Consider the following 25712-nt stretch of genomic DNA (forward strand, 5'->3'; position numbering starts at 1 on the left):
TGTGAGGGACTAATGGGAGGTTTCGGATATGAGACAGCTGTATGCGACATCGCTGTGTGTCGATGAGCTTGAAGCAAAGGAATGGTAAGTATACGTTTCATAAAGATACACTGGAAAGAGTAAAAACATCTTAAAAAGCCCCATTCTGAAAAATGTCCTCCTTCATAAAAACGAAGCACCTCACTAAATTTTGGCATCAATAGTCTTCATCGGTGGTTGTAATGAAGCATCGATATTTTGTTACTGTGCTTAAATAGTTGAATATAATGTACGCCTGTTCTTAATTTGTCAAAATGGGCTTTCTGCTATTTTTCAAGAATCTGTTGTTGATGACATGATATTGCAGAAAATATGTAAATAAAAACTATTTTGATAATTTTGCAGACACGGTGTATTGAAAAAAAAAAGGGTGGTTTGTGTCGCTGTGGGCGAGAACAAACTTTAACAACCATGTCATGTTAACAAAAGCAGGGAAAATTGATTGTGTATCCACTCATTTATCATTGTTGACTTTTACACCAAATTTTAGCTGATGGCAATATTATATTATGCCATTCATTAAAATGCAAAATTTAGCATTATACTGTCATGGCAGTAGCAGAAAAAAAAAAAACTCACTTCCTTTCAGGCTCATTTTCAATGCTCTAACTCAGTACAGACAAGTCTTTATGATGCAACCAATCATTTTAATGTTTGAAAGCATTAACAAAACATGATGGTGCTTGTTAGTTACTGGGCAAATCCCAAAGAAGAATCCAGCAGCCTTAGTTCAGGTCCCACTCAGAGGGGATGAAGACCACCAGGACAGCTGGGAGGCCTGAAGTGGGAATTCTTTTATCATGCTATCAAATGAAGTCATAGATCAGTTTTGTGTCAGACCCAGGAAGAGTTAACACAAAGCACAACCTCGTGTCACCTCCTGCTCACATCACTCAGCTTCTCCAGTGGAACAGCTGCTTCCTCCTTACACACACACACACACAGCAGTATCCTCACTCATTTACACTGCGGCTTAACTGTCCTGCATGACACGGCCTATAGCTTACTGGATCTCCTCCAAGGAAAGTTGTGTTGTGATATTTCAATAACTTAGTTGCCTTTTTTCCGCACAGGTTTCACTGCAACTCGTCTCTTATCACACGGCGGCCTCGACGGGATTACAGGGAATTAAGCGAACAAGCAAAACAAGCTCCCGCCCGAAGATATGTTTTTCAACTCAGACCATTATTGCAGCTCAAGAGGTTAGGTTGTTTGAATGGCAGGATTACACCCAAAAATTCCTCGAGTGATTTCCATTGAACTTTGCGGGGGGGGGGGGGGGGGGGGGGGGGAGTGTTCATGACAGTCGAGGAAGATGTGCGATTTGGGCCTTGGCGGAGGTCTGCGCCGTTCTCTATTGTTTCATCCTCAACCCTCAGATGATAACATTCGACAGCTGCCTCTTCTTCAGAGATTTTGGCACATGGAAGGGGAACACTGAACGCTCCATACCAAGCACCCCCCCCCCCCCCCCACCCTGAACTGACATATTAGGAAACTGATTTATGCCTCAAGCATTTCTTGGTCTTCCCCCATATGAACTGCAATTGGGGGAAAAAAAAATGAAGCCCTAGCTCCAAAATATTATACACCCTCATATACGTTTCGGCAATACGTAGTTTCTCAGGTCATATTCGGCGACATCAAATAAAACGATTGCATGCGTATTTCAAGCACATGCCCAGACTATTCCTTGAGAAAGTATGTACGTCTTTGCCAAAATATGGAAGGCATTCAAAGAAGCAATTCATTTTCATGTTTTTCAGTCTCTCCTGACAGACTTTTGGATCTTATTTCCAACGCAGACATTGTAAATGAAGACTCGCTGCAAAAAAAAAAGGTCCCCTAGTTTCCCGGAACTCCGGATGTGCTACATAAAGAGCCGGAACAATAAACACAAAGAAAAGTAAGGACATTGTGTGTGGGCGAAGTGGCAATTGTGTTAATGCTTCAAGAACTAAACATGGTAGTGGGTGCACTTCAAAACAAAAAAAGTGACACACTGCAGCTGTCATGAGGCTGCAAGATGATGACAGATTTTGGGTTCCATCTTCTATATAGTACTGGGAATAAATTGTATTTTTCTTTAAATTTGGTCTGGTTTTGCTTTACTAGACAGTTCACAACTCTGCCAAAGGCTACAACCTCTGTCGTGGTGTAGAACTGCACTGTTTCACGCACGACGGCTGTTTCTGAGATTTGATTATTATTTCTCCTCACTCGCTGGAGCGGCGAGTGATGAACTAAAACAACACTTTCTAGCTGAAATCACTGTGGAAAAAAAGCCACGTGGTAATCATACCAGTTGTTCATCAGTTTTTGCTACCATCAAAACCTGAGTGGACACAAACAAACATTTCCGCTAAATTACTAGCTGCACACAAACACACATAAACACAACTGGCAATGATGTGTGTTGTCAACGGGAGGACATGTTTTCTCAAATTATAACAATAACATCGCTAAGCATGAGCGGTACTTGGGCTTTTATAGTTATTACCTCACTGAGGAGACTAGAAACAACATTGGTCATTTGTGAATATCAATCAACATAAAACAAAATAAGAAAATGTGTAAACCAAACATGTTCTATGCATGTTAATATGAGCTCCCCCCTGCACATTACAATCTGAAAACAGTTTATGGTATGTCCTTCATCTCAGCTCCAGAAAAAAAAAAAGGCAATCACAGTGATGTCACACAAGTGAAGACACGCAAAGAATTCTTACATGCATCTTTGGCAAGAATATTTCATTCTGCGGGTAAAATTTCAAACAGGTAACTAAAAATCTATTCTTAGTAGTTATCTGGCCTGGGACAAACGCATTAGATATACGACGCCAAAAGATTACATTTAGCTAAAAAAAAAAAAAAAAAAAAAACACAATGACATTTGGGTGGCAAGTCATCATTGGTCCATCTTAAAGAGCAAGTTGCAGGCCTTTGGAATGAAAGCATTGGAATGATTGGTGGTGCACCTGGTATGGGCGATTCCCGAGAAGCGTGTAACAACGCTAATGCCGACTGCCGCCACAGGCCTCGCGTAGCGTCGCGTAGCGTAGCGGGCATGATTGATAGCGCCGTAGCTAAATCCATACAAGCTGCCAAGCAGTTCTCCAGTGGCCTGTAAATACTCAACACTTGGCAAATGTAAAGTCTCTTTCTGACACGACTGTAGCTTACCCACACAAAAAAAAAAGGTTACACATCTACAACCGACTTCCTTCAGCATCACTACAGAAAATGTTTATCTTTTCTCTTACATCTTCAGCGTAAGTTGTGTTTTTGCCAGAATTTTAGACATGGAAAGAGCGAGGGAAATTGTTGTTTATGTTCTTCGAAGAAGCACTTAGCGTAATGTTTCATTTACGTAGGAGAGCATTAGTCAGTGGGAGGAAAAGCTGAATCTCCCATCTGTGCTTTACGTTGATTAGGACTGATGCTCTCTGTCTTTTGCGCAAACCTTAAACATACTAAAAAAGTGTGGTGGTGACTCACATTGTCAAAGTGTGATAAAAATTTCACTTGTGAGGACAATATTTACTTACTCACAGCCAACGGCAATTATGTAATAGTATCAATATTTTTAACGAGATGAATAAAAATATTTTCTTAAAGAGGAAAATAAATCATCAGATTTTCGGCCAATACCGCCCCCTGCTGTCAACTAAAATTGACATCACAAATACCTTCGGGCTCGCATTAGGAATCATCTGCTTAATTCTTATTCCATGAATGAAATATTAATCAGAATACAGAATTGTTGTGTTGAGTCGTCACCAGTGTTTTTTCTAGTTGGACCACACAAAAAAAAACAGAAGTACGGATGTAACCGATTAAGGTGTTTGCGGCGATGCTGAGTTTGTTTGCATGTATATCAGCATCAGGGTCATGGTGGTTGGCCTCAGGATGACAAGTGAAAACGTGAAGTTATGCGTGTATGTAGGTGCGTGCGTGCGCGTGTGTGTGTGGGCCTGCCTGCGTGCGTGCGTGCGTGCATGCGTGAAATTGTTGCTGGTGGGCCCCAGCATGACTGCTAAGGTTGGAGCAATCATATGTTCAGCTGTGATTTCCATCAACACATTCCTGGACGCTCACACACTCTCTCGGCGGAGCTGCGCACAGCACCCCCCGAGGATGTGACCTACAGCCCGTGGACACATGGCCGCCTCACGAGCGCTTATCACAACATGGCAGCCTGTAGGATAATAGGGAGGCCCTTCATCTGAAGCCACGTGGAGCCCCGCGAACCTGACCGCAGTCGCTTCTAGAAAACAGTGGATGATATACGACACTTTTTGCAGCGGGCCACCAGGTCTCACTGTGCTAGACTGATTACAGGCTAGAGGTCAGACCACATGGACAACAAATGGCCCACTGGTCCTACTTTGGGGGCTGGGAATAGAGATGAGAACACCAGTCAGGGAAAGGACTTGTCATATCGAGACCACCGGGAGACACCGTAGGATAGGAGGCGACCCCCTGGGACATGTCACGATGAGACATTAAAGGACTCAAAACCATCTCATCAGATTAAAGTCAAAATTACACAACATACTGAAACACCCTCCCGAAACTGATAGAGAAGCTTATAGACGATTGGCACTCACAATCACACCGAAGGACAATTTCGAGACTTGTTTTGAGGAGGCGAGAACAAAGCTGACTCGAGAATCAGCATCTCGTTTCAGTTCAATTCATTGAGAAGGAGGAGTTGTAAAAGGAGTATTGAAGCAGAACTTCAAGTGTGTTCAATTATGACACATCATTTAGTTAACAGTGGAAGCATCATGCCTTGTTGGAGGGCAAACTGCATGGTTGGCATGGCGCCACCATGCCCTGAACGCTTGATAATGTAAAAGGGGTTCACTTAAGGTTCGGCTTCTTCCCACATGAACACGCTGGTTAGTTTTTCCACACCCGAGGGAACTGGTGTACTAGGTTTCCTTTCCCTCGCTGTGAAATTATAAATAGGTGCTGGCAGAGTCGGAGTAATGACCAAATGTTACGTGCATTATTAATAGGGGTTAATATATCTTGCCCTTTTTTTTATGGCACGCAGCAGTGATCCTTCCCATCTTTCTTTATACGTGGAAGTAAAATTGGTATCCGGGGAACAGTCAGGTAATTCCGATTTAACAACACCTCTGGGCAAAATGTCAGATGAATCTGGCACGGCTTGAGAAATTGACGCTATGCGTATCAATTTAAATGACCTATATTTAAGCTCACATATTGTGTGCTTTATGGCTTTGAAAAACACATCTTGGGATCTTATTTTCAAATGAGGGGGAAACCCCCGCTAAGATTCAGCATGCGCTGCGGTGTCCTTGAATCACCATGTGGTGGAGCTGAGTGATGGGAGGCCTCAGGTCGGTCCCCAGCACATAACAGACAGCGGGAGGCTGCGTCACATGGTGAGTGAGCAGGATGCTGCCGTTTGACGTCATTTTGGTCATTTCATTTGTGATCAGTGGTACGCACAGACCAGAATATTAAGTACACTAAGCCTTCAACTATATAGAGAGACAACACCATAGATTAAATAACAAATAAAATCAATATCCAGATGTTATCACTCTCTGACTAAAAATATTAGAACACAAACTGTGGCGCAACCCATATAGACAGACAATATTATTAATAATTCTCACAGGCATATATTCTTTATCCTCTGTTTAAAAAAACAACAACTAATATTTCAGCATCTCAGTGAGGTGCGTGCTATGGCAGATTAAACATACACTACACTTTTATAAACTTCACATTGAGTTTGGAACTCAGCTGTTTCCTAGAAAGAGTCAAACTCTCCCATGTAGCACATCAGGCTCTTGTCTTCCTTTTGCTTGCTATGTGTCTCTTCTATATACTGTATATATTTGATTGTATAATGTCTCAGTCTGCTTTCTGTCATGCATTCCCTTAGATTGACCCCACCATCCCTCCCTCGTCTTCCACACTCCCTTCATTCTCTCTCTCTCTCCAAGTCTCACTGTGTCCATCTCTATCTCCACCCCTCCCCTCGGCTTAAACTGATCATACTGCAGCGACATGCTGCTTCGGCAACATACTGCAGCGGGCCACTGCAGCCCTTTAACGGCATTTTGCCTGCGACCTTTGGAGGGGGTAAAGAATCTGAGATTTGTCATCTCCTTAGCAAAAACACAAAACTTGCAAGCGTAACGGTCCATCAAAGGGCTTGGACTGTAATTGTTCCAAATAAAAGTCCAGTTTTGCACAGAATATTTATTTTATCAGTGGTTTGGATCACAACAGAGTGTTGTTTACAGCTTTTATTGGAGGATATGGTTTCAGCAAATACACCCCCCCACACACACACTCTCACGTATGGACATACCACCCCTGATTCGTCCCGTCTTGCCTTCTTTCCTGAAGCATGACCGAACAAGACGTGCCGCTGTAACACAATGGGACTTGCAAACAAACACGCACACACATAGACAGGCAGACACCCTGGGGTCACTACACAAGATGGGCCATACAGTGATGGCATTGTTTGGAAAAACCTGGAGCCATTTAATGAAACGCTGACAGACATTCGGGTTTAGTATAAGGTTGCATTGATACCTAAAAGTGTGCATACTTTTTGGTGTCAATGCGAAAAGCAAAAGATGTGAGCTTGCTGACAGGGTGGACAATGGCAGTGAGGACATTTTCGGCAAATTATTGCACGGTGGACTTTTACTCAGCAACGCTTAGTAAGCTGACTGTCTACAGCAGGGGTGTCAAACTTGTTTTTGTCTTTGGCCGCATCATAGTCATGGTTTCCTTCGAAGGGCCATTGAAATTGCCAACCCAAATAAATGTCTGAATGTCTCAAATTACATATAGTGTACAGTACTCAACAAACTAGTCAATGACTAGATGAATAACTAGTATTCAAAACAGAGACTAAGAAAAACTGTTAACATATTTTAAAAATATGAATGGTAATAAAAATTGCTAAGAATAGAGGTATTTTTTAAAGGTGAAAACAATTAGTAATTTTAATTTTGACATATGAGTTTGAGGCACAATTTGTCTTCGCGGGCCACATTAAATGATGTAGCGGGCCGTATCTGGCCCCCGGGCCTTGAGTTTGACACATGTGGTCTACAGCTTAAGAAATGTAGTTTGAATTTCTGCAAGGTTTTTATAGCAATTGATATTTCCCGATGACAGAGTGGACACGTTGAACTTGACAACACAACAACTACTCACATAATATGATGAAAATTCCAAAACATGAGTGTAAAATTTTCAAACTACACTCTGAACACTGAGGGAGAATTTATCCCATCATGACAGAGTGAACAGCAATTTCAGATCACATGCAAAATCATCAATAAGATTCAAAACTAGAATCGATTGAAATGATATGTTTGATGCATTGTAACAATCCGGTGTGTTCCAGCCAGCTTGCTTTGTAACAAAATATTTGCAGATCATTGTATGGAATTTCACTGTTGCATGTTGCTAAGCCTTAAAAAAAAAAAAAAAACCTCAATTTCGGGAAACAGGTGCTGCCGCAAGGGATTCCCCTGACCTCTGCAGGATGTACAACAGCATTCCACATATCTTAGATGATTACAATTAAACAGCACAGTTTGCACCAAACATCTTTCAATAGTGTGGACAAAAAAGGCTATGTAACATTTCCATGTCAGCACAAGGCACATAATCTGGATGTGAATCTCAACTGGATGTGGTTGGCTTCTTATCTGCGTGCTGGCAATTGGACCAGCATGTTGGTTTTGCTAGCACAAAGGGCCTTTTTATTATTTGCAGAGATCTGCTACTCCAGTGGCGCTGCCTGACTATAAACAATAACAGCTCATAGTGACGGATGTAAAAAGGGAAGGCTGAGTGAGTGTTGTGCCTCAACGAGCATACAAGGGCACTGAGTGACGGCTGGACTACATGCGCCTCTTCTTTCACTCAGTTTGCCTCTCAAGTCGAAGCGGGATGAGCCTCTTGCCAAGGTCAGCAAATGAGAATGACGATATCTCCAACTTGGTTGAAAGAGCACCTCCGCCCTCCCTCAAAGAAATGTACAAAATGATCCAAATGTTTCACCAGCGGTAGCATGGCTATGTCATCATGCATGCTCAATTGAAAAAAATTAAAAAAAAGCAAAAGATACTCTGCACGCTGCTTAACGTCATGGCCTCTTTTCTGCACAGCATCAAAGTCCCCGAGACATTTTTACGGCCAGGTGAACTCGGTCATACCAGCAGGAATTTACATTCCTTTGCAAGACATCAAGCACAAGCCATCTCCACGCTTTTTTTTTTCGAAATGTATTTTTTCTGCTCTTCGCTCCATGTATGAACGACCATTAAAGCCATAAAGGGGAAGTTAACAGATATCATAAAATAGCGACAGTCTGCACTTCAGACATGCTGCGGATTTTTTTGCCACTCAGACAAGATAACGACACATCCTTGCTTGGATAGAACCAAAAGCACATGACTCGTATCCGCTTTTCTTTTTAATACCGTCTGCAAGCCAGTGCACTACCCACACAAGCTTAGAACCAACATCGACTCACCACTCCACCAAATGGAAGCAGCTGTTATCAAAAGTCTTTCACCGGCTACAGTACCTTCCAGAATGTATTTCCTACGATCAAAAAGTCAAACTTTTTACAGCTCTCAGGTTGGCTGCGTTTTGGATTCTGTTCTGTATTATGTTCTCGTGTCGCAAGCCAAATTGCTGAATAGAAACCATATTAAAAAAAATCCGCAAAGGCCAAGTGGACAGTTGTTCTTCATGCATGTTACCCACTTTTACATGCCCACTTTGGATCTTTCATTTGGCCGGAGAACAGTCGTAAGCAAGGAATAACAAAGCCAATGCTTTCAAATTGTACTCACTGCTTTGGACGTTTATAGTGCCAGTGGACTTGTCCTTTCCCAGCAGGTTCTCCGCCTCACAAGTATAATTCCCAGAATCCTCCAGTTTTGCTTTGCTGATCTGGAGTCTGGAGTTTTTCCTGTGGGAGACAACAGTCGCACAGCTGAGTCAGGGGAACCCGGCTCGGGAGGAAGCAACATCGAGTGGAAACATGGGGGACAGCGAGGCAGACAACAGGACAAGCGGGCCGCATGACAACAGGCCTCTGCTTTGATAGGGTGCTGATTAGAGAGTGAAAAAGTGTCTGGAATAATAAAACCACTTGGGATATTGTACAGAGTTGATTGTCAAATCTCTCATAGTGATCTTATAAAGTTGCTTTTTAATTTGGCTAAAAAAAAAAAAGCCAGAGTGTCTACAAGGGGCCCTTAAATGCGTCCACGTATTCAAAAATTCTGTCTTCTTCTAGCATATTACTCAAGTGCTCCTCTGGAGCCAGCAATTTTAATTCAATGACGGGGACAGTGTGGAAAAGGAGCATGAATTATTTAAAATTACAGGGCGCACTGCTGCCTTTCTTGATGGGTGGCCAAGTGTGGTACTGCAACCAAAAGAATATGAAAACAAACTTTGTGTACTTACTGGCTGTTCTTTATTCGAATTTTTTTGCTTTTCTTCAGCTCGTTGCCATCTTTGAACCATTTGTAGGTCGGCAGAGGGTTCCCCGTGGCCTCACACTTGACTGTGATCTTGCTTCCCTCGCCCACTATTGATGGATACCTCAATGGTTTTAACTTTGGAGCCGAAGCTAGAAAAAAGAGAGAGGGAAAAAAAGTTATTTGGGATACTCAATGGAAGAAAAAAAGTTTAGTTTGCACAAATGATGCTCCATTGTGTATTTTGAGATTGAGCAGAAAAAAAAGAGAACATGGCTGAAGTACGGAGCCAATTGTCCCTCAATGGACTGAGCTAACAAGTCTCTCATGTGACAAAGCAGATGTTGTCACCAGAGGCATCATCAAGTTGACGTCACACCAACAAACAGGTGCCATTTCAATCTGCTTCGCTTGCTAAACAATTAGCTGCTATCAGATAATATAGTATAGAAAACATCCACGATCAATTATCACTGAGAAATTAACCCCCTGAATGCATATGGAAGCTTTTCAGCTGCTGCACTTGTGTATCTAAGTGTAAGACTCCAAATATTGTGTCATTTCTATTAATGTCATGCATTGGATTATGAAAAATGATCTTTGACACACACGCACACACATTTGTACAGTACGTGAAGAACACGGCAACGCAAGCACTTGCCAGCTGACAGCTGCAAACATGTTTTAGGGGAACACTCACTCAGGGTGGGGAGAGTGAGTTGGGGTGAATGAGGGTCAATCAGGGGATGGCCAAGATGCCCCCCCCCCCGACTCCCTCCTCCTGCTCTACACACAAAAACTTGCTCCATTCAGAATATCATGTGAAGGCTCCGCTGAGTAAGGCTTCCTCTTCCAGCTATTTTCAACACCATTAAGGATTGAAACAAACTTGCAGTTGTGATGCACAAGTTGTTCTTCTACCACCCACCCATGTCCTCTTTCTGGAGAATTTGTCCTACTTCCCTGACCTGATAAAGTTGTCATAACCGCGAGGAGAGGAGAAGCCTCAATGATGCTGCATTTTTTTTTTCATGAATATGGGGCACTGTTCACTTATGCATATGAAAGTTGTCACAAATACACTGTGTCCATGTACAATACAAATTTAATCATTCAAAAAATGGTTTGCGATCGTAGACATTCGTTACAGCTATTTTTAAACACAAATCATTGCTTTCTTTTACCACAGTAAGTTGGAACTTATTTATTCCAAATGTGAGATGTACAGCTCAGATCTGCTGATGATGAAGTGAAATTAAAAATAGCTCAAATACACATCAATGACAAAGAGTATTTTTGGATCAACTGCTTCTATTTGTGTTTCTATGTGTCTGTGTGGGCCACTTGGTATTTATGGCAATTGGGGAGATGGAGTGCTGAAATAAAAAAAAGATGTATCTTTGTTGGACTTGATAACACAAACAAATGTGGATACAAGAGCTGGAGGATCTCATGTAATGATTTTGAGATTTAAGAGATCTCCCTAAGGAAGTCATCATGACATACTGTATGTGTGTTCCAAATTATTATGCAGATAGAAATAAACATTTCATGTCCTAGATGATAATCATACATACAAAATAATCTGACTGAGGTTTTTTTTTTCTGGCTGTCTCTTTGAGATTCTGCCTCGTATTCAGAGAACAGCTGTTAAGTTACTGATGAGCAGCAAGCAGGTATTTGAAGCTACTGAGGTCCGGTCCCAGGAGTCCCAAGAACCTTTTGATGCAAGATCCCCAAAGGTTTGCAGTCAAGCATGAAGTTGTATCTCGGCCACCCCTCACGTTCTCAAAAGGCTGCAACCTGGCTAAGGAGTGGCAGATTGATGCTTAGGGCCACAATGATGGCAAGTGAAACAGAAGGCTCAATTACTATGCCTGAAGGTGTCAAAATGACCTTTGACCCGTGGGTTCCGTACTCAAATCATTTTCATGCAAGACAACGCACAATTACATGCTCTGAAGAAAAAAAAAACGCTGAGGAAAAAAAAATGTTAGCGTGACCACCATAATACCCGACCTTAACCCTATTAAGAACCTAACTAAACAGCAATTTCGGGAGCTAATTATTGAAGCCTCGAATTAAATGGAGGCGGAAAGCATTCACACTAAAAAAAAAAGAAAAAAAAACCTTAAAAAATTTTCAGGAATAAAATATTAGGTTGGAAAAACTATAAATGACAAATTCTTGACATTTATTGATATTTACATACACTTTTATTTCTTCTGAAAGTGCAAGAAAGCCAATTTTTACATAAGCACAACTTAAAATATTTTGTTGACGTGCCCAAATTGAAATTTTATCCACAAGTTCGTTGCCTAAAATTGGAAACCTCTCTATTTTTTTAAACAGAATTCAGAATTCATTTCACGACAGATTGAGGTGTTATCAAAGATGGACTCTGAGAATAGCGCAACATTTGTTGCATAAATATGCTTAATAAGCAACATATGCTTATCGGAACACGGTACATACTGAAGTGTCAGGTGCTTTGAGTTCATCAAGCAGAACCACATGCAGAACTTTAAAATTCCATCTGTTTCCCATTAAACCTATTTTCCTGCATTTTCACAGCTGTAATAAGCCGTATGCGATGCGATATACAAAAAGAACCTACATTCATGAATACTCAAACATGCGCCATGTTTGACAAGAGACTTCAGCGCATATTTTCATCAACCGGCCGTCACTCCTGAAGGTAGTTTGGCAAGAAACCTTTGAATAGAACCCAAATCTCCAAATGTGACTATTTCGCTGACTTTGTCCGATATCTTAGCCGCCTATACGGAATAGACGGTGTAAACAATGTCGGCGTGATATGGCTTCACACGTTTCATTTTTGCCAGACTTGGAAAGCCTGTCATCCTGTCATCAGTTGAGAGACCAGCAGGAATGAAGTTCTTCCATACAAAAAAAAAAAAAAAAAGTTTAGCACTTTACCTCAACACAGGTTGCCAAGTAAATTAAACATGTTTTCTCTTGGCCTAGAAGAAACACTTATGGGTAAGCCAGATGTGTAAGAAGGAGCACAAACGTAATGAGGACACAGGGCGCCGTCATTTTGCTCTACCTTCCCCTCGCAGATGTTTGACGGTACTCCGTGGAGATTCATATTCACGTCTATCTTCAAGGCTCTTTCATCTACGCAACATGACATCCACGAACCCTCTGGCAGCGCTCACGCAGCGTGATATACAGTGGACGCTGGCTCCTCTGTGGGTCGCCTGATGAGGAAACCATCATACAGGAGATGTTTGGTGGACGCACATGAAGTAGAGCGCAAGTCAACCGCGCTCACATTAAGTCCTTTTTTCTAGCCCCGAGACGTGATTTGTCTCGTTTTTGTGACACCTGTGGAAAAATGTGTCAGGCAGCAATGATAAACTCAGGGCCTCTTGCAAGCGCCTGATTGTCTGCTTTTGAAGTGAAAGGGCAGCTGCAGACGTGGACAATAAAAGGCAAAAAATCGAGAGCCCGGGCCTGTGTGGCATGTCAGCGGCTAGCTCTCGTGGGGGGGGGGCAACAGTTGGAAAAGTCGGCACGACAAGCACCCACTACAAGAAAAAAGGCGCTTGATGAATTAACAATTGCTCATATGATTGAGTCAACATTTCTCATTTATGTCCAGGAGCTTAAGGGAAGAATCTGAAGCATGCATTTGTAACCCCCGGACCCCCCCCCCCCCCCCCCTTGACTTCTGCACAAAGTATCCCAGATTATTTCGGTGTTATGTCACTTCACTAAACATTGTCCAGAGACAAATTGCTCAATGAGACAGTTCCAGAAACACCATTTGCATTGGGCCGATGGTGAACACCAGTCTGTGTACTCTTACATCTGTTCCAAAAGATCATTTCTCAAACACGAGCAAGGGAACCGCTTTCACCAGATAATTAGCTGGTGCATCGTTTCGATATGACTCAAAGCCTCAGCGATAAAGCCACTTTGTACAATAACAGCACATGGTTTCTTTCTCCCGCTGACTGTTCATTAATCATCATCACAGTGCCTTTTCCAGTGCTAACTTGTTTTAGTAGAATTTGTAGCATTGCGCTAGGTTACAACTGGACTATTTTCAAGTAAAACAAACATACCACAAAAACATTATACTGTCACTATTGGATGAATGGGGACATGATATTATATTATATTATATTATATTATATTATATTATATTATATTATATTATATTATATTATATTATATTGTATTATATTATATTATATTATATTATATTATATTATAATCAGATACAAATATGTTGTGGTATTACATGACAATAATAATAAAAAAAATATATATATAATATATATAATAATCATAATAATAATAATATAAGATTAAATAAAAATAATAATAAAAAACAATATTTATTATTTGCAGGTGTTATTTTTGTCCCCTTGGGGTTGCCGTCCTCAAGTTCTACACTGTAGTATCTGTGTCCACGAATGTGTGTAGCAGGCATGACGTAGCTAGCCTGGTGAGTGCCGTGTGTGTCGGGGAATAAGAGTTGTTGATTGCACCAGTCTGCCTTTTAAAAACAAACAATTATGGCAATTTTCTATCAATTACAGCGCATCCTCGATTCTTCTGTCAACAGGTTCCTGCACAGAAATGATTCCTAATCCCTCCTTTTATCCAGTCATCTACTTTGTATGCTGTTTATCCTGTTGAGTGTGGCTGTCATCGGACTATATTGTTGAACTGGAAGTTGGCCATGACTGTAGTGTAGTTTCTTGTGACAAACACGGTTCAGTTCAGTTCAATACGCATTTTTATATTGCAAAGCATCCCGGAATATTCTTGGGTACAAATAATGGAGGATGGCGCTCAATACTTGATGTCACTCTACTTATCAGAATATTACCGCCTGCCAGGCCAGATTGATCCAAACTGTCAGTTTTGACCTGGTAGAATCATTGCTACTAATTCCAAATAGCTTGTGATGTCAATGAAATAGAAAAATACATTTAGCGGGATGTTCTGGACTGACAGTAAGGCTCGCTTTGTACTGCCGGTCATGTTGATGACTTGTCTTCAGGAAGTGCACGTACTATTTTGGAACACAGCTAAGTTGAATGCACCAATTGTGCCACAAAAAGAGCTGCAAAAAAAAAATGAATAAGGATGATTATTCTCCTGACATTGACTAACGCTTGAAGATCAGCGAAGGAACCGAATGCTTTGCCTTGGTAACATCCTTCTCGATGCACCAAATAGCTAAAAAAAAGATATGATAATATAACATATAGAGCCGAGTTGCACCAAATATTGTTTCTAGTAATTTTCAATTTTGCTATCGTATGTGTGTACACGTTTTGAGAGCTTCCCTTCACTCGACATGCATTAGTGTGTTTTCTCGACACATAAGGGCTGTAATTGCAGCTTAGAGATGAATAAAGTCGCTGTAAGGTGTTTTTGTTATCAGATTTCCGTTTTGTACGTGCACATTGCCAAATTGTTTGATATGTCGCAAGCTCCTTTGATTGGGGGCACATTCTATTTCTGACTAAGAGCTGTAGCTTCCATTAAAACTGGAAAATGCCAGGTAGGTGTTTGAACATGATAAGAAAGATCTGGCACACAATGAAAGAGGTTCTTTACCTCCTCAACCAATTATTAGCAGCCCCATGTGTGCACGCACACAAAAGAGCTAGCGCAGCACCGAACGCAAACATGTGTTTTGTCTTGACGCAAGATAGATGGTCAGAACAATTACAATATTTATTTAGGCCTAGCGCAAACTGACAAGTGCCCCTGTCTTTTCGACACATTGATGTCAAAGTTGATGAAGGGGCTTGTGGCCTCCGATTCAACGAAAGAATGAGAACAAAGTTGCCCAGTTTTACGCCCCCTCAGGTGTCTTTTCTTCATCAATATGAATTTTGGCAGCTTTGTTAGCATTCTCATGAGAGTGTCAGCTTTCAGCCGCTATGCACGCACATATTCCATCTTGAAAGAAAATCTCCATGTTATATTACTGCTGCAAAATGTCCTAGATCATGCTCAACCTCTCTTAAGTCTGCTAAATACTTTTAATATTAGAAGCAGATTAAGTCATTCAAATTACATATTGGTTTGATATTAGGGTTGGATATTAATATTTTTTTTGCTTTTCACTGTGACCAGAGGGCTCCTTGGTGCACTAAAACACCTGCTGGGAAAATGACATCCTTTCAAAAACGTGTGAATTTAAGAGGACAGATGAAGAGCGGGTAAGGCTGTTATATTGTTGGCTGACAGGCCACTCATTGGTCAGATTACATACAATTACATTTGACACTTCTTAGACACACATTGACGTGCGCATGTGCAAGTACATGCTGGACAAGGCGCCATTACTTCGAAATAATGCAGCATATTGTGAGGGTGGGAAAGGATTGAAGTGTTTTTGGGTGCTATTCTTAATTGAGACAATTGGTGCAAGTCGTTTGGCTGTTTTTGTTTTTGCTTTGAGCAAAGGATATTTGAACACAAACGGTGGCGCATCACATGTAGACTGCTTTTTTCCGGTAGCTGAAACAGATGAATGGGATTTATGATTTGAGATACAGGCATGGCACTACTGCACTGGAAGGCATTTTATATGAGGCTTGCCTTAAAATAACAATAACATACTGACATCTCATCATCGCTTTTTTTTTTTTTTTTACTAACACTACATCGCCTCTTCAGAACGTGTTTTATTGCTCTCAGCAGAGTGACGTTTACTCATGAATAATTACAAGAGGCAACTTACTTATTACAGATCGTTAGCAGACTCGCAATCGCATGACGCATTTCACAGCCTCACTCAACTTGATGCCATGTGCACTGTGAAGATAAACACTATATAAGCAGAAGTTGAATTTTTTTAACATTATTTTCCGTGAAAATTTAATGTCATTTTCCAATATAGATGAAAATTTTAAATTAAAAGAAAAAAGAACATTTTTATTTACTAATTACGACTTTGACATTGTTCATCAATGTATGCCAGTGACATATAGTGATTGGCAGAACAATTAAATTAAATTAAATTAAATTAAATTAAATTAAATTAAATTAAATTAAATTAAATTAAATTAACACTTAACCTCCAACTACCTGATGCCATTCGTAAATAGAGTGAGTCATGACTTCCTGCGAGTACATCAGAGTTTGGTGAAACAAGCCCAGATTTCAAATTGAGCCTGTAAAAGTGAGACAAAATCACAATTATTTGAAAATTAATACTTTGGGGGATACTTCTACCTTCCGATTTTCCTTATCTAAATTTGTTTCTTACCTTGAAAGTTAGTAAACGCTGCTCTTGAACATGCAAACTAGTATTTGGAATGTTACCCGTCATATAGATGTCATTTGATTAGATCTACTGCAGCGCTGGCTGATGAATGAGGATGCTGCCCCAAAATATTTGCTAAGCACGCAAGGATTTCGAGATTACTATCACAGTGCGGAATGTCATTAAAACTGATTTTATAACTGTGGCTAGTAAAAAAAAAAAAAAAGAACATGTTTCAAATGAAGACGGGAAAAGATGAAGAACGTCACGGCACAGAGTCCTATTGAAAGCAATTTTAGTCAAACAGGGGATGGGCTTCCCCATGACCTGAGGTCAATCTACAGTGACATGCTGCAGCTTGCATGCAACCACCAGTGAGCAAGCACATTTGCTACACTTGTGACTAGGAAGCTTCTCTAGTAATACGCTGACATGGAAGTGAAAAAAAACAAAAAAATCAAGACGCACTACCTTGTCATCACTGACATCTACCAAGAAGTTGATCAATTATTAACCCTGTCCAAAAGTGCACTAAGCTACAGCGCTACATTGCGTTCCACAAATACTTCCAGAGTGAAAATGTCAAGCAGACAACCCGATCATGTTTGATCTGCGGGAACGATGATGAATCAACATAATTTACATTTACTTAAATCACAAATGAGCTTTTTGATCATATCTGTACGGCCGAGACAAAACGCTGAGTACACCAATCACGCCGTTCGACTTCCCTACAATTCCAGCTTGCCGCCGAAGCAGATGTGTCTCTACACGCTGTCCACATTCGGAGACACATCCATGTGACAACCTGGCTGCAAGCTTTGACAAGCTGAGAGAGATACTTCAGCAACTTCTGTTTTATTCCCTCACCTCACATTCCATGCAAATATGAAGATGAGTGTGCACCTTGAATTTCTTCTTACCTTGAGTGGGATCACCTTCCTCTTTTTGCCCTTTCTTACCACCCTTCCTTCTCCCTTTCTTTTCTTTCTTCTTAGTCTCCGTCATGCTGTCACAATGAAGTAAATCCTCTTGGTTAAAGAGCCCCAAAATAAAAGAAGAATCTTGAGGAAAAAAAAAAGTAGATAGTCCTGTGGGGGGGAGATGTGTAGCAAGAGGGCACCCGCAGACTATGAGCCCAGTAAGAGCGGCTCTCCTCCTATATAGACTCACACCAATCAAGTACAGCAAGGAACCACCTACTCCTCACAGAAGGGTGAGCAAGAGAGAGAGAGAGAGAGAGGGGTGGGGGGGGGCAGAGCGGGAGTGAGGAAGGAGGGAAGAGGGAGGAAAAGTAGGGATAGAAAAGGTGGGGAGACGGCTTGAGAGAAGTGAGAAGGAGGGAGGAGGTAGCGGAAGGCATTTCCCATCACTTTGAGGTAATTGATTCTTCCCTGACTGGATCTTAAGTCGTGATTCATCCAGGCCCAAATGAGCAACAAGGAAACCCCGACGCCCCCTCTGGAAAAAACCCAACATAGACCACACAAAAAGAATTTCCTCGACGAGCATCTTCTCTCTTTAGTAATGACCAAAGTGTGACCAAGTTTCTTGGTGGGGGTCTGCGGGTCACAAGCCACTTCACATCTGGGTCCGATTTGACGCGCTTAGATTCAGAGATGCGTGTGAAGGGGAGAGACAATTGGTGGCGGGGGGGATGAGGTGCCAAAAGTCAGATCCCAATCAGCGACAGACTGCTTCTTACAAAATTACACAAAATCATCTTTTGCTTCTTCTCGTCTGTCAGAAACTACCTCCCCCGCCCCCATCCCTACACACGCATATGCGCTCACGCTTCCCAACTCCACCCCCCACTCCCACTCGACTCCAAGCGAGTCGCAACACGCCCGTGGATGCACATCTCCCTCGCAGTCCACGTTACAGCCAGGTGTCACCGATACCCATGCGCAGGAAAGAATCCAGATTCATTCAACAAGATCGTATCTTCGAAACTCCGAGTAATATTAGACAAGACCCTTCTGCAAAAACGTTTTCAGCCCGTGAGGTCTCGTCCATGTATAGGCGGGAAATGTTGGGACTGGAAAGCAAGAACTTGACTGAGGTGAAGGCCAGCAAGAGAGCAATGAGTTGTTTAGGTAATAGTTGAAATAACACTTTTTTTTCTGTACACTTTGGCCTTCAATGCACATGCAAACTGTATTTAAAATCATTTCTGTTTTCCGAATGGTACATTCCTGTCATCATTTGCAAAACAGGAACTGTCCAGCATAAATCAATTTTGTTACAGGTTAAATCTTAGCTGAGGTCTGTTCTCGATTGAGTATCACATGCCACAGTTAGTTCACTTGTAAGAATATGAAAAAAAAAATAGAACTGATAAGGGACAAGGGGGAACTTGATATATGTTGGAGTGTATCTGAGCAGCCCCATAAATTTAGCATTAGTTTTCATATTCGGAACATTTTAAGCTACTAAGAAGGGTCAGAGGTTATCTAAGGCCGTGACTGAGCGAAGGGAAGACTCATGCAACTCTCAACCTGGCCATTCAAAGTCAAAACAAAAAAAGGTGTGCATGAGTCATCTGCTGGGCTCTCCCTGGTTTTGTCTGAGTGCAACCCTGGGAGAATTCTTGACATGTCTCGGGAGGAGGCGGCGGCGGCGGCGTGGTGGTGCTTTGTAAGGGGCAGCTCAGGGGTCATGTCTTAACAGGTCAATGCACTCGGCAACGCACGCCTCATCTGCGACGCAAGAATAGTAGGAAAGGTCAGCGTACGTGTGGCCAAGTTCTGACACGCTAGTTTGGTCCGACGTGGTGCTTCGCTAAACCTAATTGCTCTTCCCTCTCTACTCTCTCCTCCTTGTGGCTGTTGCAGATGATCTAATCTGTCAGCAGAGGTAACCGAGTCCTTGCAGGGGGCCTTACAGTGTGGAGAGATCCGCCACCCTACCACACTATCCCCCACCCACCACATATCAACACGCACTTCCCCCCACATTGTTAAGAACGGGACCCTCGCTGGGTCTGTGTGCACGTGGGTGGGCATGTGCTTTATGAATGCGTCAGAAATGCGAGTATTAGTGATGTCAGCGCAAAGAGGAAATGAGGAAATCAAGATGATGGCACTTCGTAACACAGACATCCCCAAAACATGCAAGCTTGTGAAATGTGAAATTTGTCGACAGCCGGCCGTTCCGAATGTGTCCGTAGAAGCAATGTCAGAAGATATGAACCGCTGGAATGGTGTGTATTTCAAAACGGAGGCTTTCCGCCAAACTATTTGCAAAACCTTCTGGGCTGCTGCTCAACTGGAAACAAATTATTTTGTAGCTTTTAAGAATACAAACGCATATGTGTGTGACATTTATTGCGTGCTACTTGGCAGTATTACAAAAAACGGAGAAAAAAAAAAGATGCGCCGTTAAATTGAGGGGGAAAAGAGCAAAAGGTCGGATAATAGCTTGTGCAGGCATTTTCGAGCATGAGAAACGCAGACTAAGCTTGCTAAGGAAGCACCGATACTCTGTGTACTCCGATACCACCGCACCGATACCACTATATTACTTTTGTTTTTTACTGCTGTGTTGTGGTAAACACACATTATGACTACATTCTTCTTCTTTTATCTTCTGTATGTATTCCTCTTACACAGTGCCCCCTAGTGTTCAGGCTGATAACGGCCAGATAACTCAATTGCCTTGTGTACCACGCTGCCTATTTCATCCTATTAAAAATACTGTAACACAACACCATTACACAAATAAACTCTAGTGACGTTCTAGAGCATCTGCTGTTTTTCAACAGATGTGGGCCGTCCTTGGCTCGGGGTCAGTGGGCCAACGTGGGAGTGGCATGACTCGTAGAGAGCAAATTCTGAACAAAAAAGACCCGAGCCCTATATGCTCTGACACGGATCCTTTGTACGTATGTCCCAGTTCATGCAGCTTTGCAGGCCTCCTAATCCCTCCCAGAAAAGGAGAGACAGCTCTCCAGTGTGATGGAGCTGAGCAGCGGAATACCTGCACATCATCACCGTGATGCTGCGCAACAACACTCCTGGCCTTTCGCATTCATACAAGTTTATCTTTGCGGACATAATGACTTTAAACAGCCATTAGCCTATGTTGTTTAGGTCTGTCTGCTTCTTGCCAACAGAGTGCGGATGGGTAAAGTTCAGTGTGTAATGCCTGCTTTTAGCGCACATCATGTTGTCTCAACTCTTAGCTCCTGACAAATGAAGTCAGGGGTGTTGGGGGCGGTTTTAAGTGAAACAGGAATAAACAAGGATTAACAAAGAGGAGAGAGGAGGTGATCTTTTAGCGACGGCCTGTATTCATGTTCAAAAGGAGGCATGCAAGCAAATGTGAAACATTTCTTATAGCGCTCAGGGTTATAAAGGGGCTGGAAGTGATTTAGTGTGAAAGGTGGATTACACGGCAGCACGGTGGACGGACGTATTGCGCAACTTGACATTACCATTCTTCAACAAGCATAAGGTTGTTGCTCAAATCTATTTCTTATTTAGCCAATACAGATTTGTAAGAAATTCTGGGAGGAAATAAATCCCAAATTCTGAGGCTGTGTAGCGTGACGAGCTATTTCAGGATGTGATCACATTTAGCTGTATAATGGGAAAGGTTCCGGCCAGCACTGTATCATGTCAGCTATTATCAATGACCTCTTTTTCAATTAATTTTCAGTGTGGAGTCATAAAATTTGACTTTGTGAAGAACTAATTGGAGCCTACCAAGAGGTGATGCAGGGAAAAAGGCAGCCATGATAGTAACATATTGTAAGTGAAACACTATACTACCTATCTTGAGCTGACCATGCAGTTGTGTGAACATGCATATGCAGGTTGTCTGATGACAAGATTTAAAAACCTGCTAGTCCAGCTGCTCTACCAGTGCTCAGAGCAGCCCAAGGGGGGGTATAAAACATCAATCTTTCAGCATATATGTCGGCAGGGTCGTCGCTTTCCACGTGTTACTATAAACGTCTCCTCGGCATGAATGACAAAAAGATGCGAGGCATTGAGGAATGAAATGAAATCAAATGAATGCTAGTGACAGGTTGAGGCCCTCAGGAGGGGCTCATTTGTCAAGGTCAGCGGTGCCAAGGTCAGCTGGGTATCCAAATGTGAGCGAGCGCTGCTTGGCAACAGCTGAGATCAGGGACACAGACAAAACAACAACAACAAATCGAAAAAAAAAGAAAAGAAAGATGACGTCCTGCGGCTCGAAACGAGTAGGTGGATGAATGGATGAATCCAAAACAATTATGGCTGGAATGCAATTGTTAAAAAAAAAAAAAAAAACAAGGAAGTCATCCTGGGTGGATTGGGGCGCTTTGACGTTTGCGCAGCACATTGCTGTCACCATGGCAACCGCAGTCTTAAGGGTAGCAACGGGAGCGCGTGAGATGTGGATGAGGGCGGAGCCAAGATGAGGGAGACGCGGGGGGGGGGGGGGTGAGACAAGATGGGAATGAGAAAGTGCGGCGAAAACGTGAGAGGAGGAGGGCAAAGTGAGAAAGGATGGACAAGAAAAGGTTGACACAGCACAGAGAAGGTAGAGCTCCGTGTCGCTCCTGTTAAGAGTCTCTTGTGCCAAGCCTTCTGGGAAACACTGCGGCAGCATCCCACATGGGGGGGCGGGAGGCAGGAGTTGCAGGGACACACCAGTGTCAGCACTGAGCATGCTCCGCTTTCCAGGCCTCGGAGAAAATGACAGCGGAGCTCGAGCCACTCACTTTGGTAAATTCTCCCGCTGTATTCCAGCCACTATCCCACCTCGCTGTGAGGGCATTACCGTTTTCCCCCCACACATTCACCGGATGAGTTGGAACCGGTGCGCCTGACTGCTGATGCTGACTCATATCGTGATGGCTTTGATTGGGGCTGAGAGGAGCAAGAGAGGAGCATAGCAACTCATCAGCCAATAGGGCATGGGAGGGAATTACGTGTTCCTAGACAGTCCGCAATTGCCAGATGTGATCCAGCAAACTCCATCATCATCTGCACTGTGAATGAAAGCTGCAGACAAATGTGTGAATCGGGGGGCAGGTTGATATTCTATCTGCGTTTTTTGGTCGGTATGCGTGTTCAGGCAGACACGGAATCTAATTGCCTAAATACCAAATTTATAGCTTTGCTTCTTTTTATGACCACGAGGTTGTCAGATGAAGATTTTTGTCATGCAAGAAGCGGCATGTGAGTGCAAACGTTTGCAGCAATTCTGCAGAGCGAGGCAATTTCCTCCTGACTTCCTCTTTGTACAATTCATTTCCCATTCATTGACCCAAATTATTAGGTACAGAAATCCAATACAAGGTATCTAAAAGTGGGCCCAGTTTTGTTTAAAAGTGTCACTATTCAAGAAATATGATACACTACAGTTGCTATAGTCAGGGGTCATCGCCCCTCAAGGACCACTGGAGCAAGACCACAAACTTGTCACGACTCGTCCCCGATCATGACCATAGTTTCTGTCCGTGTGTCTGTGTGCTCGCCCCTCCCCTCCTGTGTGCCCATGATAAGTGTGATCATTCTCACCTGCCTCTTGTTACCTGTCTTGTATTTAAGTCCTGTCTGTGTGTCACTCCCTGGCGGATCATTGTTAATGTCGTGATGTCTTTTTGGTTCCTGTTGCTGTCATTGGTAATGTCACCCTGCCTTTTTGTTTCACGTCTTTTTCGGTCAGTCTTGTTAGGTTTTGTTAGTGAGTTATGTCAGTTTACCGAGTCTGTAATTTGAGTTCCGCCAATAAACCCTGGTCCAAGCTGCACTTGGTCGCCCTGCTCCACTTCCATTCCGATCCGTGACAAAACCTGTTCTAAAAATAGCTCGATTGATGAGGCGTTGTGATTTCCTTGTAGAAGTGATCATTTAAAAATGCAAGCACTCACAGGAATTGATTGTAATAAATTGTCTTACTTTTTGCTCTTGCTAACACTGGAGAAAATTTCTATCAGAGATGGCTTTTTGTGAACATAAACATATTTTTGAGGCTGGTTGTTTTTTTTTTTAAACATATATTTTTTTTTTTAGATATTTTCATACCTACCTAATAAAGTGACTGGTGAAAACACAGTTACTGTACTGTAACTGCACAAATATTAAAAGCTGTCTGGCCACGACTTTGATGACTTTTGGTGATCCTCTTAGTGAGAAAAATCCGCTCTATCTTCTTAAGTCTGCCGGAATGAATCCCTCTCCATTTTCCCGCTGTGTTTTTCCACTTATGACATTCTTTTTTTTTTTTTTTTTTTTTTAGTACCACGTCTCTCTCTCTCTCTCTCTCTCTCTTGCCGTCTCTTTGCTTGTCTCCCTCCCTTCTGTCTAAGGGAGCGATAAAGAGGTTTGTGTGACTGTGAGTAGATTGACTTGAAGATACAGGTTGGAAGCAGATCCCATCCACCTCCTCATTCTGCTCTTTCTCTCCCGCTCTCACCCCGACTGAAGAGACAAACAGTCTCCCACATGCTCTCACAGTTTATCAAACACACACCCACATGGAAGCAGGTCTTCACGCAAACACATATGCGTGCTCTCATCACAGAGAACAACACACACTCAATCTGAGTGTCCCCGGGTCGACAAAGTATACACTGTCATAGTCAAACGCAAACATACGCCTTCAGACACGCACATCCACGCGGGCGTACAAACACACAGGTGCATCCACATGTAAATAGAAGAAGCACATGGGCCATTGATGTGTTGGACGTGGGCCTGTTTTCCACTCTGTGTGGCTCAACCGAAGCGAAAAGAAGAATTTTTAGGGACGGTGCGTTTGTCTCACAGCGGTGTTTTTCCCATTACACTCACAAACACGCCCACACACACACGTCTGTTGCAAAGGAGCTAATTTGTGCTAAATGCCACCAGTGGCTTGAAAGGGTTTGTTTGTTAACAAGATTGCATATAAGATAGCAGCAAAATATTGTGGAAACACTGAAGGCAGAAGGTCGCTGGGGTCTTTGTATTTGAAAAAAGAAAAAAAAAATAGTAGAAATAAACTGACATCACTGAGGCTTTAAGAACAATTGACTTATTCTGACTGAATGACTGAATGTGATTAAATGATGTGCGAGGTGCATATGTGACATTTCACACGATTTAATAAATCACTCAAATTAAGAATGAGCATTTAAACACTAGCTACTAAGAATGTCAATAAAACCAAAATATATATATATATTTTTTTTTTTTTTTTTATACATATATACATATATTTTTTTATATATATATAGTTTATATATATATATATATATAGTTTATATATATATATATATATATAGTTTATATATATATTTTTTATATATATGTTTTATATATATATATATTTTATATATATTTTGTATATATGTATAAAAATAAATACAATATATATATATTAATATATATATATAAAAATCTATTATTTTAAGACGATTGGTCAAAATGATTGTCCTGTGAAATGATATAAAATTGCTTGGCAATTGTGAATACATCACGTGACCGTAATTAAATTTGAGGGTGAAAAGTCATTTTCCTAACAATTTAGTCATGCATGATTAGAATCAACTGTGAGCTGCTAAAATGTACAGAAAGCACACAAAGGCCTTATCAGCGAGCAGCTTGAAAAACAGACGTGCGTCCGCTTTCTGCTTTGCATTCTTCACATGGAATCAAATTCCTTTTGCACCCTTGCACTTGTCCTTTATCTCCAGAATGTGCTTTTAGAGCAGCACAAACATGTCACAGTAAGGAAGGACATTGGGAGGTTCACACAGAGTGAAAGCAGTTCTTCGGTCAGAATCATTTGCATTTCTCTTTTCGCCTCCTTGTGGCTGAGCGTGAGCTTATCAAGAACTTGGCTTATCTGCTTGTTTGTTTTTCATCAGTGGAAGGCTTTTCCTGGAAAACAGGCCGCTACGAATGTACGTACGCTGAGAT

General features: G+C 41.9%; 2 protein-coding genes across 5 annotated transcripts in view; one reads left to right on the plus strand and one right to left on the minus strand.

The window, feature by feature from the left end:
- Window positions 1–25712, plus strand: part of gng8 (guanine nucleotide binding protein (G protein), gamma 8) — a 757718-nt gene that overhangs the window by 619958 nt on the left and 112048 nt on the right. The gene's annotated exons all lie outside the window — the stretch shown is intronic.
- The window catches only part of nrg2a (neuregulin 2a), a 60104-nt gene that overhangs the window by 21882 nt on the left and 12510 nt on the right, over window positions 1–25712 (minus strand). For 3 of the 4 annotated variants that reach the window (XM_037268995.1, XM_037268993.1, XM_037268994.1), the window contains exons 2-3: window positions 9538–9703; window positions 8916–9034 (exon numbers count right to left, since the gene is read on the minus strand). In XM_037268995.1, the coding sequence (XP_037124890.1) occupies window positions 8916–9034; window positions 9538–9703 (285 nt within the window). Of the gene's footprint in view, window positions 1–8915; window positions 9035–9537; window positions 9704–17738; window positions 18148–25712 lie in introns of those variants that run through there. The other variant, XM_037268996.1, reaches the window with a different exon arrangement.

This window comes from Syngnathus acus, chromosome 14 (assembly GCF_901709675.1).
Source record: "Syngnathus acus chromosome 14, fSynAcu1.2, whole genome shotgun sequence".
Classification (NCBI taxonomy): Eukaryota; Metazoa; Chordata; class Actinopteri; order Syngnathiformes; family Syngnathidae; genus Syngnathus; species Syngnathus acus.